The sequence below is a fragment of the Solanum tuberosum genome, unplaced genomic scaffold (genome assembly GCF_000226075.1).
Source record: "Solanum tuberosum cultivar DM 1-3 516 R44 unplaced genomic scaffold, SolTub_3.0 scf00055, whole genome shotgun sequence".
NCBI classification, from domain to species: Eukaryota; Viridiplantae; Streptophyta; class Magnoliopsida; order Solanales; family Solanaceae; genus Solanum; species Solanum tuberosum.
The window spans coordinates 83,747-101,712 of record NW_006238981.1 but is presented as its reverse complement, the minus strand read 5'-3'; the positions used below and the strand labels follow the sequence as shown (position 1 = coordinate 101,712).

Here is a 17,966-nt window from a genome sequence, read left to right as displayed (position 1 = left end):
CACATATATACCTTTAAAATACACTATTAAATAGTTCAGGGGGTAAAAAAATACGGTATTAAATAGTCTAGGGAGGTAATAGGTCCTCATGAAAGTTTAGTATCGCAACAACAAATCCGACAAAAGTTGGGGTATTTTTCAGGCCCTTATCCCATTTAAATATTAATGACGTAGATTTTAAAGTAATCTAGTGTCTTAATTATGGTTAAGAAGGAGATATATTATCATTTAAGTTTATCCAATTTTAGATAAAAATAAAACCATCTTAATCATTTTTGTTATTTATACTGAACTTATTTTTTCATTCACACACAAAAAAGTTGCTTCTTCGTAGACTAAAATTTCTGCCAATTCAAAATCAACATTTAAATAAATTGTTTTACAACAAAAAAAACAATTTAAATCATATAGTAGAATTTAGATATTAAATAAAAAGTATCAAAGATTACTTCTCCGTAAAATATCAAAGAAATATAAACTGGTTTTTTTGTTAGATTAACTTTTCCAAAAAATGGATAGAATCTTTTTTAGAACAAAAATATTTAGGGATCTTGATTGTGATACAGTGTTATAAAACTATGGAAAAACTCATTTCATATCAAAAGTTTAATGCTATTTAGAGTCTGTTTGGCATTACAACTAAAAATAGCTTATTTTCAGAAGTAATTTTAAAAAAAATAACTTTTCAGAAAAGTGTTTTTGAAAAATAATAATTTGTGTTTGGTTAATTCATTTGATAAGTGTTTTCTAAAAGCAAATTTTGTTTGACTAATCTTTTTTAAAAGTGCTTATGAGAGTCAAATTACGATAAAACGGATAAAGGACAAGTATTAATGTACTTTTAATATTAATATTATTTTATAGAGAGAAACTAGTTCAAACATCTATTACAAAAAATAAAATTAATTTTTTATTTTTATTAAATTAAAATATTCATATTCAAATTTTCAATCAATATTTTTTGGAGATTTAAAATATTTAATTGTTTTTTTATTTTTTCTAATCTTGCAAAAATATTGTTGTTACTTTTTTTCTTCTAATTCTACAAAATAGTAAATAAAATAATAATACATAAATGTATAGTAAAATATATAAAATTTATTATATAAAAATAAAAATAAAAATATTAAATGAAACTTATCCAAATATATGAGACATGTTAATTAATTAATAAGAGATATATTCTCAACACCAATGCCAAACAGACTCTTAATTGAAGTCAATTTCATTCCTTTCTTCCAAAATTTTAGGAGATCGATATTTTCTTATTAAAATCAGGAAATTTAAATAGCCATATCTCTTATTTTAATCATGATTAGTAATATACTCTTTTAATTAATAAAATTAATTTATTTAAACCTTTGATATTTAGGTGATATAGGTATCACACAAATAAGTTCTCTTGTTTTAATCATGATTAATAAGCATACTCTTTTATTTAAGAAAATTAATTTAATAAACCTTTGATATTTAAGTAATATAGGTATCACACATATAAATAGGGGAAAAAATGTAGAAAAGAGAAACGAAGAGAAATCGGATCTAAAAATATGTAAAGTAGACGGTTCTTGTCAATTAATTCCAAAGCACGAATTCTGACTTTTTTTAAAAGCTGACAGTTGTAGTAATTAGTTATCACATAATTTTTCTTTTCATTAAGCAATTTCATTATTTGGATGTGATATATTTACTATTCCAAATAACTAAAATCAAACCTTGTACTTAATCTTTCAAGATGTGATAGATTTACTATTCCATCCTTCAAATTTTCTTTCATTTTAAAAATATTTTCTCACCTTATCTGATATCTCATATAGGAGCATTTGTCAAATTGAAATTGTCGTTTGTTCAGATGATAGGAAATTGGGTATATAAAAATTAAATAGCATTCACAGTTTTAAGATGGATGTTCACATAGAAGAAATAGCTTGTCAATTAAGACTAGATATATACTAAAATAATTGAGATATAAAATGATTTGAATACTTTGATTATAAAAAATAAATAAGCATCAAATTGACATTACACCTATAACTTGTAATGCACAAAGTATAAATTATTATTATTTTGTTCCATCCGGTGTATTTAGGTGACAGGGCGCTCTCAACAGGATTTTTTTCATACCCATGGCTCGAATCTGAGACCTTTAGTTAAAGGTGAAAGTAGTAACACCACTACACCACAACTCATGTTAGTGTACAAAGTATTAATTAGTTATATTTAACCCATAATATCCCAAGTCTTTATTTTTTTAGCCAAAAAAGAAAGTCACTTTCCTTATTTATTTCCCATAATTAGCACTAATTCTTTCAGATTACACAACACAAGTATCTTGTGTTACTTCAACCGTTCTAATTAAATATGCTGGCTTCACATAGAAAACTTATGAACTACCAATAAAGCAATAACATATATTGCTTACAATTTAATCCCACGGTTCATTTTCACTTTTCATTATATTAAAAAAAATTGTTTCATATTTTACTTATAACATTAACTACTTATTTCTTAAATCAAATCCTAAGATTTAAGATTATACACCAGTAATATAACTATTAAACTATGAGGATTAAAAGAACGTTAGAAACTAACTTAAAGGAAATGAAAAAAAGAAGAAAAGGATATTGAAGAACAAAAATAAATCTGATATTAGAGTTGCCATTTAATAGTTTGAACTTTCTCGACATTGATAGTTTTGGATATCTGAATTTCCACCTTTGACTCCTCATTTTGTCATCACTTCACCGTTTTTCCTTAATAACTAAAAAAAGATAGTTTTCAACTTTTCGTGCAATATTATAGCCGCTAGTTCTAGTTCAGTTAGGGGTCCTCCTATTGTACCTTTCTCTATAACTCATAGGGTACCCCAAACCCAAAATGAAGAAGACCAATTCTTTTTAAAAAGTAGAAGAAACTGAGCTATTTTGTAGAAACAACTTTTCAAAATGGGCTAGCTTGGTCCCCAATTGTCCATATCTAAATTGAATAGTATTGAAGTATAGTGTGATTGAATTTCACCAATTATTTTCACAATTTGATGAAATATATCTAAATTAGTCATGATTACATTAAACTTAGAAACATTTACAGAAACAAATAAAATTGCCATTTTCTCTAGGCTGTTATTTGACAAGATTCATAAACAATATTCCAGAAAAATTTACCCATTTGAGGCTGATTTTCGAACTCTCACCAAAAATACTCTGCAGAGTACACAAGTAATGTATCCATACAAGTAGTCATTTAAATGAAAGACAAAAAGGTTGTAGGCATGAAACAATTGTGTCATCAACACTTCAGTATGAAACAAATGTTGGGAAGAAAACTGTATATATTATCATTTATGAAAAATGATATTTACATTATCCTCCAATGTACTAAAAACATATATATCTACATGAAATGAATGTAGTAACACAAATGTATGATAGAGAGAAACAGACAAAATCTTCACAAAATGAGAAACTTGGGCCGCTATAAAATGTAGATATTGGTGCTTAAATGCATGTCAAGAGAGGACATTGAAAGCCTGAGCAGTGCGAGCAACCTTGATAAACACGTCCTCCAAAGTTGTATCAGCCAGACCCCAAGCATAAACTGTGAATCTACTCTTTGCTTTCTCAACAGCTTCAAATACATCTGCAATTCTGACCTCTTGCTTTGGCAACTCAAATTTCTGTGTCCCCGATAAATGGTATATCCTGTTGGCATTTGGAGATAGACATCGCACCATGTGCTCCACTTCCTCCTCCTTATCTGATGATGTTGTCATCGTAAACACATATGACCCTCCGTATCTTCCCTTCAACTGTCATCCAGCAGGGGAGTACATGGTCAGAACAGTTGGAAAATTAATGGTATCAGAAGGAGACATCGAAAAATATATAAACTGACTCAACACTTGCAGCATTATATTTCAAAACAAGTCTCCACTTCCCTTCATTCTTACTTATGAACACATTACTATTCCTATCAAACGAGTACCTTGTCCACAATCTCATAACAGTGAGGGAAGCACAGAAAATGTACAGGATTTCAAAAAAATTCTTGAAGGCTCAAAATTACCTCTTTGGCATTTCCTACACACTGCAAGTTGCCATCCACGAATATTCCTAGTCGATCACATAGATGCTCCGCTTCTTCCATTGAATGAGCTGAAATTGTTATCCTTATGAGTTGTCATATTAATGGTCTCATAAACCAGGGGTTAGGAAGTAACAAGGAAATAATTCAGGTGTGCAAAGTCCAAGATATGTTGGGATAGAACATCCGAATTAATGTGGAATGACAAGAAACTAGTGTACAATGCATAATATCCCATTATCGGTACTATTACGATTACTTTATACTGTTGTTTAAAGAACATGCGTAATTGGAGAAACCTTCACAAAGTTTATTCAGGTCAAAAGGGGCAACAAAGAAGCAAGAGAAGTAACGTTAAATTACTTGTGAGAATAATTGCTCTATCTTTCTTTGCACGTTTGACCACATTCCACAAGTTATTTCGTGAAGCTGGATCCAGTCCAGTACTAGGCTCATCCATGTAGACAACCTGGAAAATACATAAACCACAAAAGAATATCAATACACATCTCTGATTGTCTTTCTATGAGGATGGATGGTAGCACTAACATACCTTGGGATCTCCAATCAGTGAGATAGCAACACTTAGTCTCCTTTTCATTCCTCCGCTGTATTTCCCAGATTGCTTATCAGCAACGCCTCCATGAAACAAGTTGACACTCTTAAGAGATTCTTCAACTGCCTGTAGACAGGAAAGGTATAATGAGCCCAAATACATAAAAAAACATCTCTTTTGGATGAGTCAATTTCATCAACATTTTGTCTTTCAGATTGCCTCGACAACTAATTGCCCTTATTCCAATCCCAAAATTTGAACATCTCATGTACTTTAAGGACCTTGGGGAGTTGTTTGGTGAGTTAGGCAGGAGAGAGGGAGGAGAGGGGGAAGAACTCAACCAATTCCTTGTGCTATTGATATAGATATCAGTAACAATATCCTGGCAATGGGACAAGTTATGCTAATTGGTGGTAACATAGCTGAATCAACATTTCTGCTCTAACAGCGAAAACTTCAATTTTGCAAGTGCTCCACATAAGCCCGAGTAAAAGTTAATACATGATCCATTAACTTACTTGTGTCAAGACAGCTCCTTTAAGATTTTTAAGCCTTCCATAGAAAAGTAGGTGCTCCCTTCCTGTTAATTTTTCCCAAAGTAAGCTGAAATAAAATTCCACATGAAAAAAAAAGGCAATTAGTATTATGGCACTGATATTTGCAGGAAGGAGAAGGGATCACATATAAACTTGACTTAATAGAAAATAGATTCTTACTCATGCTGTGGACATACACCCATGTTGGTGTATATCATATCCATGTCTGTTCGAATATCCATACCCTGAGCATATGCAGTACCAGAGCTTGGTTTTATGAGCCCAATCATCTGTTAACAGAAAAAGATCACTACGGGATGTAGAGTTTTCAGATTTTGCAATCTAAGTAAATGAAAGAAAAATCAGTATACATTATATCCGACTACAAGAAGAAGGGCCCTAAGAATGTGTTTTTGAAGTTATAAAGATCACATAGTGACTAAAACTTAAGATTTACGAAGATACATATAACACTAAATAGACAACAGGACTGACCATGCTAATAAAAGTAGTTTTGCCAGCACCATTGGGACCTAGCATACCAAAACATTCCCCTTGAGGCAAAGCAAGTGACAATCCTCTCACGGCAAATTTCTCAGGGTTTCCATCTTTCCCTGGGTAAACCTTTTTCAAATTGTCACAAATGATGGCATGACCTGTATTTGATTCGAGCAACTGCTCAACTCTCTCCCTCTGTTGAAAGGAGGTTCAATATGGTTAGTTTTGTAGATGGGAATAAATCACAAGAGGAAAATGTTTTTCACGAGAAACGTCAAATGTTTACCTCCTGAGCAACATCAGGTTTCTCCATTTGTACAAAAACTTTAGTCTCCTCCTTTGATAAACTAAGTTTCCTGATAGGATGTGAAGGCTTCTTCCGGAAGTTCCTCAAGAAAAAAAGGGGATCTTTCCCTGATGATGTAATCTGATCAATGTAATAAGCAAGAACGATAAACACCAACCACTGCACTATCATAATTATTAGGACCTCCTTCATCCCATTTTTTCCATCACTCAAATCTTTCCATCTCATACCATCTGTTCCCATATAATTACCAAGGAAAGCATAGTAGGAAAACTCGTATAATCCACGAAAAAGAGAAAATCCAGGATAAAGTTCCATAACTATGATCCAGCCTCCTACAAAGTCATGATAGAATTTACCAGAAGATTATACAAAGGTGAAAAACAAAACCAAACAGAATATCAGGAGAAATAGAGGCAAAACTATCTGACCACTATCGCAATTTTCAACATTATTTTTGGCACAGAAGAGAAGTAAAGGAAAAGAAGTTGTTATCTTCGCCTAATGAAAGTATATAGCTCCCATGCTGCTTGGTAACGGAAGGGAACATTAGAAGGAACACAGTAATTTGTTCCCTATTTTCATTCAAAGCCTGGAGACATTAGGGAACAAACCAACATTGCAGCAGCAAATCCAACAGAAAAATGTAAAAAGACAATTGTTGTATATATTTAATTTGGAGTACTGGAGTAGAATCCTATCAAACTTGATTTAGTACTTTCTCATCCCATTCCTTAAATTTTTATAACGTGAAGCCACTTATATTGAATACAGTCAGGAGAAAGAATGAACTTTTTAGTCGGGATGCAGTGGTAGAGAATGATGAGGGGCTGCAGCACTCTAACCACTTAACTTTCCTTCTTTTGACTTTTGAAGGATTCATGAATATGAATTCTTCTTCTCTCCTTACCCTTTACTGCCTTTCACCCTACCTTCTTAAATATCCCCTGACAACATTCTCCTCCCATTTAACATATTTAGTAGTTCCTGAGAGCTCTAGGTAAGCAGATAAAATAAACAGACATGCCATTAACTTTCACTATAGAAACTGAATGATGCAATCCCCTCAAAAGGTCCCTAATGAACTGCAGGTCAGTACAAATGTATTGCTTCAATAAATTATCATCAATCTGGAGGTGACAAGGTGTTGCAACTACGAGAATCATGATTTATAGTTCCAACTAGATGATCAAAGAGTTAGCGAGACATCCTTAAATTTCCTGAACTTACTGGGAAATGAATTATCCTGGAGAAAGAACTGGAAAAGGAATGCTGCCAAGAGTCCGTTTGCAAACACCATCATATAGCCGATGACTGTTACAATGTCAAGTAAGAAGAATTAGTCATATCATGTTTGATGCTGAAAGTTAATATGAAATATTGGCTCATCCTTGCAATATTAACAACTTCAATTGCAGATATCAAACCTGTGGCTGTCTTAATATTCGAGAAAAACGCAGCAACTAGAAAAGCAAGGGACACTTGCAAGTTTATGTAAATGAAGTAAAACACGAACTGGATGCTGTAATCATTAACCAAAAAGAACTTCAAGCCTGCAAAAAGGATAAGGGGAAAAATGAAATTTGTATCAGGCAACTCAAGTTCACAGAAAGGCTCAACTGAGTAGCTGTAAACTTACCTACTAATGAGCCGAAAATCACAAAACAGAACATGTATATAGTAGATATGACCAAAAAATAAGCATAAGAAATCATCCAATAGGGAACATCCGCAAGTCCATGCATTTTCATCATGATTCTTAGTTTCTGCTCCTTCTCATAAACTAGAGCTATCAAAACAACCTACACACAATAAATCATGCAATAAATATGACGAGCATAAAGAATTATATAGGACCATATGATAAATTAAAAGATAACATCTGTATAAAGGCTGATAGTGTATGCAATCACTGTGTCACAAATTTATAAGATAAAATCTAACAAGGTACGATAGTAAAGAAAATAAACATTGGAGGAATTTCAGAAATACTGATCGCCAAAAGGCGCAGTAATACTCAGAAAAATGTTATGATTGACAAAGTGCCGAGTTAAAGAAGCCTGGCACTATGAAAAGAAATTAAATGCATGTTTACTATGATGAATTCTTGTAAGTATTTCTTGGAATAACTGAATTAACAGTTTAGAAGTCCTAAAGAACTAATACTTCTTAGCTCTTCTATCAAACAAAACAGTCTTTATTCTCGTACACGAACCAAAAAATAAACCATGTTCAGCAAAAGAGAAATAAAAGGAAGACTTAAAACTCATACTGTGACAAAATAAGATGTTAACTTTCACTCCTCATTCCTCCAACACATAAAATGAGGTAAATACTAAACAAGCAGTTAATGAGTGCAAGAAAGTTGTCTTGGAAATGGATAGCTGACCAGTTGGCATCAACAATAGCATTAATAAAAAAACAAATTTGTCTGCCAAGGAGATGGCCAATTGAACAAGTACCATTACGATTAAACAGGACATATTAACTTACAGGAAAGAGTTGTGAAACCACCCATGTAAAGAATAGTGGTCCCAGTAGAGAAGCAAAGTCCAGCCTGAGTTTTGTTTCTGGTTTGGGCATTTCTTTGACAAACTCGAACAGCATTTTTGCCGAAGGTCCAAGCAAAGATTGAAGGTAGGCATTTGATGCCTGTACATAACATTTATCAAGAATTTAGCACATCAATAACATAAATAGGTTTAGTATAACTACAATTAGCCTTTCATAAAGAATCAACAGAGATTGACATAGATATTCATTCCTTTCATTCAAGAGGAAGCAATGTGAAGCAAATCAGTCTGAGGACCTTTGAATTGCTAGTGAGATAAGGAACAGGCAACTTGATATTTCTTAGTAATGGTCAATGTTGAAACAACATGTTCTTGCTAATTAACTGGACAATTCGACAACGTGAAGAGCTGACAATTACATTTGTCGATGCAAAAGAACTTATTTTATCCAGTTCCATTATGAAGCAAAAATATGATCAGAATTACCACTTCCAGCTCTTTCAAAAACAGCTGCTTCTTGTCATGATTAAGTACTACTCTACTCTAAACTTACTAAGAGACTAAGGAAATCAGACAATCTATAGTATGTTCTAATGAGCAATCAAGAGTATAAGGACAGGATTATGGTCTGTCCAGCTAGTACCAATATCTAGACAAAGCAGTCATAAAGTATTAAATTAAAACAAGTCTCTTTCTACCCTCAAAGCATACCAGCAAATCTTATTTGTATATCCGTGCGTGCATGTAGATATTTAAATTATAATTATTTACACATACTGATGTATCAAAACATGCACAAATTTATTTGAGAGACTAGAGCATCATAAAGAAGGGAAAAGCAGAAATGCACTGAGAACTCCAAATATCCACCCCGTGCCTGTCATGCCCTACTCAAGTAAATGGAACTAATTTCATGATATTAAGGATTTCCTTCACTGTGCTATGATCAGCAATACAAAATTTACAAGGGCCAAGAACAAATTACATACAGAAGAACATGGAAGTAGAAAGTGAAAGGTTTACCAAATTCACCGAACGAGGAACCCTTGTCAATGCCATAGGTTGATTGCCTGTGTCATTCTTATAGGTAGAGTTATACCAAATAATCACATTGAAACTATTCCTATCTGAATTAAGGAAATCATATGCTGCAAAAAGAGATCACACAAAGTTAAGACGATACTGGAATAGCATGGTTATACATAAGGACATATATGCAGAAGGCACCAGAAAAACCTGCTATTATCTCATTTATCTTTTCCTCTGAATTCCCCTTCCTGTAACCTTTATAAAGCTCATCATTGATCTCATCAGAACTATTACGCCACAAGTGTAAACCGTTTAAACAACTTATCTCTGCAGCAGACAATTAACAAAGCTATAAATTATATAAACTCAATATGGAAATACATAAGCTTGTTTGTGTGGAAGGATCTAACTTTTTTGACATTACTCAACTATTAGTATATATAACATCTTTAATCTTAACGGAATGTCAAAGCATGTGCTTATCTTCCCATTGGTTACAAATGCGTCAAGTAAACTCGAAGAATTCAATCAAATAGTTTGGAAAGCATGTTCGGGCTGAACAATAAAATATCAAAGCTAAAATATCTTCCGTAATAGAAACTTTTCCTACTAAGATCACACCATAGCCACAACACTTAGACTCAAGTTCTCTGGCTAAAGCTTAAACTAATCCGATGTAAGTTATACACCAAACTAGTAAACTTTTTCAACCTAAGCATTATGCCTTCTTCCTCAATTTAGACATGCAATATCTAACATAAAAAAAGTTAAGGCAAGTCAAAAAGCAGTAAAGAAGATAAGTTGACTACCTTGCTGAATATTTGTAGAACCAATATCTAATGGAATAGAAAATGTGGAGTTTGGAGAACACTGCGATTGAACGTTGTAGACTGGCAGGTCGGAGAAGAAAGCTGACTCAAGAAAATTCATAACCTTAGTTGGTGAATCAGAACCCTGAGAATCGGAAGGTGATTAATCATCAAACAAAGAGTAAATTTTGAACCTATGCATAGTGAATATCAAGGGAATGAGAAAAATAAAATAAGCTAAATGGAGAGAGAGGCTCACCAAGACATTATTGGCTAAGCTATAGAAAATGTCAGAGGAGTTGAGAGTTGATCCACTGCTGAACAAATTTCTACGCATACCTATCAAGTTCCATAATATTAGACATACATTAGGAATGCTATCAGAGAAAATACTCAATTCACTTCAAGTATACTAGGATCACAGAAAAACAATTCATACTTTCTCCAAAAGTCTGATTGGTTCCAGTCAGAAGTATAGTAGCAGGACAAGAACCCGTTATTCTGCAAGAATCATCCGGCAAGTCCCCAAATGAAGTAAAATCAGTTCGAACAGCACGATACTCTGGTGCCGGTATCTGTAACAAGGGAGGCCATTCCGGTGGACTAGGAATTGGACATCTGCCGACTTGGGACAAATCTGAGTATTCAATACCACATACTTGTTCACATATGCCATCACCATTTTGGTCAATACATTTGCAGCCACAATTGTTTGATGGTTTATCTAACTCATTGTTGATCAAAGCTTGAATGAGAACTAGCAATGCACAAAGTATGACAGGGACCAAGATGAGACGAATATTTGACTTGACCTCTCTTTTCTGCAACACAAAAGTAAATAAATAAAGAGTTAAACATACCATTTCAGAATACAATACAGTACTGCAAATATCACTTTTTACCTGAAAATAATGTATAGAAAGTCTATTTAACCAATAACAAATATATTTTTTCTTCAGATACAAATTATAAATGCCAATCATAAATTATACTCATTCTATTTCAATCTGTTTGACTTACTTTCCATTTTAGTCCAATTTAAAAAGAAACTCCTTTTGGAAGACTCTATAACTTCAATTTTGCTCATGTCATATCTAAGCTCATAAGATTAAAGGACATTTGAATATATTTAAGATCACGAGATTTAAAAGTATTGTTTGCTTTCTTAAAATCAATGTCAACCAGATAAACAAATTGAAACGGAGCTCAATTTATCAAAAACAGAGAAACAAACCTGAAAAGTCAAATTCTTTCTGAGTAAAGCATTGGCTTGAGTGGAGAAGCTCGCTGGACCATGCACCGAATCCGCCATTTTCGAAGTGAAAGTATTTTTTAAATTTTAATTTTTAAATTAGTTTGAAATTAGCTAAAGAAAGTTCATTGAGAAATCTCCATTTTTTTTAATTTTTGAGAACTCGAAACTCAGAATGAAGAAGCGATTGAAATTCAATTTAAGAATCTCCTTTATATACCAGTTGAAGAAAGTCATTTTCTTTTGAAATAAGTAAGTTGACGAAATTGCCCTTTTCTGTCGTTTTCATTCTGGTGAAAGAGGCTGCCTAAATGACTAAACTGCCCTTTTTACATCACGCGGTCTGATTTTGTTTAGCTACGCGCCGAAAATACTTTTCTCTCTTGTTCAAAAATTAGCAATTTCGTTATTTCCACATTACCTAACAAGTAACGACTAACGAATTGAGATTTTCACTTGACCTTGAAAGTCAATTAAAAGAGAAAACTTTGTTCATACTCCATTGGTTATTTGTCTACTTAAATGTCCTTTTCAAAAAGTTGCAAAGTCTGCTAATTTTACTAGTATAATGTTTCGTTTAGTCATTCAAAGTTCTTATAATAACATTTCTTGTCCTTGTTACTTGGAATTTTCTGAAGATCATTTGGAAAATTTTACTAGCAGAAAAATTAAGTGTGTATACCACTAATAAATGTGATGCAGTGGATGAGATTATTTTTTTCTTAATTAGAGGTCTCAGATTTAAGTCTTAGATATGATAGAGCGTTACTCCTTGAATGGAGCCCTACACGGTTACACTCCAATATAAATATTGAACACCAAGTGAAAAAAAAAAGTGTGTATTTGTTTTTGTATTCATATTAGATTACAACAATAACTCCTTAAGTTATTTTTGCATGAAATGTCTTCTTCTTTTTTTCGAGTTTCGCCGCTTTAATTATTAGCTATTCCTCTTTCCTATTTGTGTTTCTTTTATCTTAGCCACATCTGAATTATAGTGCATTTTCTTCTAAAAATTAATATGAACAAAGGAACATACATTTGTGAATTATTTTGCATAGAGCACATCATTTGCCTTGTGGATTATACTGTATAATTAGCTTTTAAGAATTCATTAGTATGATTTAGCTATAATTTGATCAAATGAGTCGTTTGGTCTCTCACGATTTAGAAGAAATGAAAAATAATAAGTCGTGTGTTTTTGCACAATAATTTAAAAATAAATAGTCAAACGTCATTTTGATGAGTGGTTAGTTAAACTTGTTTGTTACTGAGAGTCCTACACTTTATCTCTTTTGATCAATCCAAAAATATGTTGTTCCTTTTGACATTTTAACTTCAAAATATGGCTCTTTTAGTTTCAGACTCGAATACTAAATACAAATAATTAATTAAGATTTTGAAGTTTATGGATTCTCAATTATCTCAATTATTGTTTCTTTTAATCATAAGTGTCCAAGGAAAATCGAAACTTCAAGAAAGAGGGCACAAAAGCTTAAGCAAATCTCATTTATATTGTTGAATCATAAGCTTACTTTGTTATAAGATTTCAAATAAATAATTTTTATATTTAATAGAATTCACACAAAACTTTTTGAGTTTCTGAAAATTTACACCCCATTTCCTAGATCCACCCCTACAAACATCCACTAAATTCGGATTTCAACGGTATTACAAAGTGAATATAGTATAATTTCTTCTTTCATTGTTGGCTAACAATTTTCAGCATTTTCTTGATATAATATATGGTTCTATACTTCTATTAATTTTATAATAAAGCCTGAATCAGATTCTTTCTAAAAGCCATATGTCTTAACAATAAAAAGAAAGGAGCAATCAAGATGTCATTGTTCTGCTTGAAGTAATCGTGTGATTTATTAATTAATCAAAATTTTCTATTCAAAGTCTAACTATTAAAGTAATACATTATTAACAGATTCACACATCCAGACACGGATTCTTCTTTGATACAGTTTCATTTATTAATTGAAAAAATAATAATATGAAAGTTCTTGGAACTTCCATGAAAGTAAATAAATAAACAAGACATATTTGTTTATTTTTGGCCTAATTAATATTCCCCTGTTTACTTTATTTGTAGATTTTTACTTTTAGTTATCACTTTTAAGTTTTAACATATCAAGAAAAGATAATTATTTTTTTCATGATAAAATTTAAGTATAAATGTGACAAATAAAAATAAACGGGGAGAATACTTCCTAGAATTAAGAAGGGATTAACTTCATATGTAGGACCCAATATTTGTTTTCGTAGACTAATAATAAAGAGTTTTTTTTCTTTTTAAATTAGGAATTATCAGGTGACTTGGAACACCTAAAAAACTCAATTCCAAGTTGCGACTCTAAAAAAAATAAAATCTTTTACTTTATTTTTTTTTAAAAACCCATCTCACCCTTAACAATTGTAAAAAAATGAAGAGGTGTGATAGTAACCCTCTTATTGTTATAGTGAGGCAATTGGATCTTGTCGATCCCGTGGGTGTTACCTTCGGTTTGAAGGGTTTTTCAACGAAAAACTTGGTGTTCTTTATTTTTTGGGATAAGGGTCTGAAAAATACCCCAATTTTGGTCGGATTTGCTGTTGCGATACTAAACTTTCATGAGGACCTATTACCTCCCTAGATTATTTAATACCGTATTTTTTACCCCGTGAACTATTTAATATTGTATTATATGTGCCCCATGTGGACACATTACTATTTATAATTTTGCATTATTTTTTATGTCCACGTGGACAAATATATATGTTTAAAATACGGTGTTAAATAGGTCCTCATGAAAGTTTAGTATCGCAACAACAAATTCAACCAAAGTTGAGATATTTTTCAGACTCTTATCCCTAGGATAAATAGAGTTCATACTTTAATTATGGGTAGGATAAGTAAAGCCATTAAATATTGCTATGTCTAAACTCTAATGGTATCACTCTTTAATTTGTTACATTTATTTAATTCTAATTCAAATTAATGTTTATGTTTCGTGCCTTAATGTCTCCTAAATATGCCTTTAGACAAATTTCTTACACGTCAACGTGCAATACTTAACAAAAATGATAAATCTTCGAAATAAAATCTAATGATTAAAATAAGTGAAATTTATATATATATTTATTATTTTTATTTATTATTAAAGAGAAGTGAGAGACATGTTATTTTTCTCATTATTTGTTGTTTAATTAATTAATATATATGAGCTTAGGTGTAACATCATTTTTTATAATTTTCGATGCTGTTTCATTATATTCCTAACAAGGAAACAATTGTTTAGTCCATGTGTTATTAGTTTATTACTCTATGATTTTTCTAGAATCTACAAAATCATTTGAAGTCGAACAATATTCAAATATTAGTGGATGGAAATAATATAAAATTAAATTGAATCATAAGACATTTGCAATTAGCAGATTCAATCTTCGCAAAAACGTAATGTCACAAATAGGACAACGCATTTTTGTTAATCTAATAACACCATGAATATTGATAAGTGTAACATATATTAATCACCTTAATTTTGTAATTTAATCACAACTTTGACATTTGTTCTTGTTTTAAAACTTTCACGAGAAAGAAAATTTCTAAGCTTTGATCACTTAAAAAAATTATTTTAGAAATTTTAAAAGATTAAGTCGTGGCATGAGAAACTTATCAAAGTGTAATCTCACAATCGACCTCTATTAATATATCGATATTGTCTAATGATATTAAACTTTGTTATGTAATTTATTGTTGTTGTATATTAGGTTGTACCTCAAAATTTCCTCAAGCATTAAACATGCTTAGGCCTTTTTTCATATAATTATTAACATACCAACTCAAACTAAATTTTGAGAGAAAATAAAATAATCACCAAATTCATATGAAAAATCGATCCATTCTGGCGATAAAAAGCGAGGAGAGATTGTTTAAGAATAAAAAAGGGGGTAAAAATTAATGGTGTTAACTTCAAGTTAGATATAAAAATTAAAATTACACATTTCATTTAATTAAAAATTAAATATGCTCAATCTAATAATATAAGGATCATAATGATAATTACAAGCTAATAACACTGCTAAAACCGAACCATTGATCCCCCGGCCCTTTCTTAAATGAGAAGAAAATACTTCATTATATATGATTTCTCTTTTCACCTGTCACTTTTGACAAATTAAGGAAAGACAAAAAAAAAAAATCTTATTATATCTTCAATTTATTAACATTTAGTTAATATCTTTGAAAAATGTTGTGAATAAATATGGTTGAGATCCTATCAATTAATAAGGATAATATAGTAAATTCACTATATCAATCACTATTTTTTAATAAGTGTGTCAAGTCAAAATTTGATAAATAAATAGGAACGGAGGGGGTACACCTTAAAGATGTATTTACGTGTAATAAACAAAACTGCTTGGAGAAAATAAATATATTTCTGATGTCGTACATTAGTCTTTGACCGGCACATGCAAGCATGTGATATATATAAGAGCAAAAATATGACTTTGCTATATATTAATTTCTTATTTCAAATGTTTTATTGCCCTTAAATTGTAAGATAAAAGAATGATGTCTTTTTAAAAAAAAAATTATTATCTCAAGCCATAGTCGAAACGTGAAGCCAAGTACAAGAAGCCATAGGCCGGCAAAAGATTATGTAATCCCATTAAGATCGCCATTAATATCATACGTTCTAATAAAATAAATTTCACAAAACATGAGCTATATTTAATTTATAATTGACATTTTAGTTATTTCGATCCAATTTAAAAGGAAGGCAACTACTAGAACATGTATGTATATATATAGGATCGATATTTTATATATAGATACTCTTTTCAATATCTTCATTTTTTTAGCTTTTAATATACAGCAAGGTACAGGTAGTCTGCCTAGGATTGCAATTGAAAAAATAATAACTAAATTAAATTATTAAATTTTGAGAGTAGAATAGCTGGGATATCTTTAAAAATTAAAAAAATTGACACACACGTTTCTTTGTTGTGTTTTGAGGTATATATGTTTAAAGAAAAATGGTATATGCTACTCGGATGCTTAATTATCATAATTAATCCCTAATATCACGGGATTGGACATTAAGGGACGTGCGAAAGTGGTATAACAGGATTTGGCTCATCTCCGTTACACTTTCTCTTTCTCAAGTGCATATTTAGATGAGTGATATTTGCCATACTCTATTTAATATTTAAAGGTTTTAGATTACATTTAATTTAACAAGCTTTTTAATCATAGTTAAAAAAATAAATTAAGAAAAAACTCACTAATTTTGGTAAGAAAATTCTCATCTTTCATTAATTTAGCTGCTCGTTAATATAATTATTTTCATGACATATATTTTACATATCCAATATTAATATCGTTTCCCTAATCTAAAGTTAAGAATACTCCCCGTTTTAAAAAAATTTATTATTTGACAAAATAAAATTATAGATGAAAGTGTAATGAGATCAAAGATGACTTAAAAAAAAAAGCAGAAAAATAATTAAGAAAAAAAAAAGACCAACTTTATTTTTAAACAGAAAATATTCTAAAACGTATAACAAATATAATTATACAATATATTTTTTCCTCTCCATTTTTTTTCATTTCCGAGATAAACTTATTCGACAAATACTTTTCTTTTTACTCAACAAAAAATAGATTATTATTTTTTTCCCTGTCAAGTTTACAAGATTTTCCCAAAAAAATAAATGAAAAATATAATGTTATATTTTAAAGTAATTTAGAAAGTATGATCTGAAATTTATCTTTTTTTTAATACTATATTGTAGAGATTATTTCGAGTTATTAATGTGTATTTTGTATCTTTTATTTACAATTAAGGATAATATTTATGATATTATTTGATTAATTTTTCAAATAAAATTAAAATCAAATCAATTATATTAAAAAGAAATCAGAAAGTATAATTAAAGTAATGATATTAATGAGGAGCCCAAATGAGTGAAAGATGATTTTTCTTACCAAAGTCGGTGAATTTGTTTCTAACTTGTTCTTCAATTATGATTAAGAGTATGTTATTAAATTTAATCTAGACTTCTAAATTTTAAATATAACAAGTGACGCTCATATAATATGCAATTTAAGAAATGAAGAAAAGGTGTAACGGAAATAAGTCAAATCCGATATAACGTACAAAAAATGGCCTGAAACTTAATGGAAAAGGGTTGGAAGGAGATATAAATAATTTTTTAAATGACAAAAATACCTAAAAACTCCTCTAAAACTTGATATGTTTTCTCCCGATCCCTTAAATTATCAGTAATCTTAATTATCCATGAACATGGCTTTATTCATCCCTACATTCCTAAAAGAGGGTGTAGTCATTCTCTTTGCTAAATCAACGTATAGGGGGGGGGGGGGCGGA

General features: G+C 30.8%; 1 protein-coding gene across 1 annotated transcript; it reads right to left on the bottom strand.

The window, feature by feature from the left end:
• Positions 1–3,339: 3,339 nt before the first annotated feature.
• LOC102584368 (ABC transporter A family member 7-like) lies at positions 3,340–11,752 on the bottom strand. Its single transcript, XM_006344325.2, has 18 exons — positions 11,566–11,752; positions 10,771–11,152; positions 10,591–10,670; positions 10,332–10,476; positions 9,730–9,849; positions 9,517–9,641; positions 8,474–8,632; positions 7,620–7,782; positions 7,408–7,533; positions 7,211–7,294; positions 5,960–6,315; positions 5,671–5,868; positions 5,356–5,465; positions 5,158–5,242; positions 4,637–4,765; positions 4,447–4,552; positions 4,066–4,154; positions 3,340–3,808 (listed from the first exon to the last, which is right to left on the bottom strand). Exons 1-18 carry the CDS (start codon positions 11,641–11,643, stop codon positions 3,509–3,511), a joined length of 2,835 nt encoding a protein of 944 aa, XP_006344387.1. The 5' UTR covers positions 11,644–11,752; the 3' UTR covers positions 3,340–3,508.
• Positions 11,753–17,966: the final 6,214 nt, after the last annotated feature.

Coding starts and splice junctions, on each gene's coding strand:
- LOC102584368 (XM_006344325.2), bottom strand. CDS start 11,643: ATGGCGGATTCGGTGCATGGTCCAGCGAGCTTCTCCACTCAAGCCAAT. Junction 7,534..7,619: donor GATTTTCGGCTCATTAGTAG/GTAAGTTTACAG, acceptor TCCTTTTTGCAG/GCTTGAAGTTCTTTTTGGTT. Junction 6,316..7,210: donor CCAGGATAATTCATTTCCCA/GTAAGTTCAGGA, acceptor ATGACTTTGTAG/GAGGCTGGATCATAGTTATG.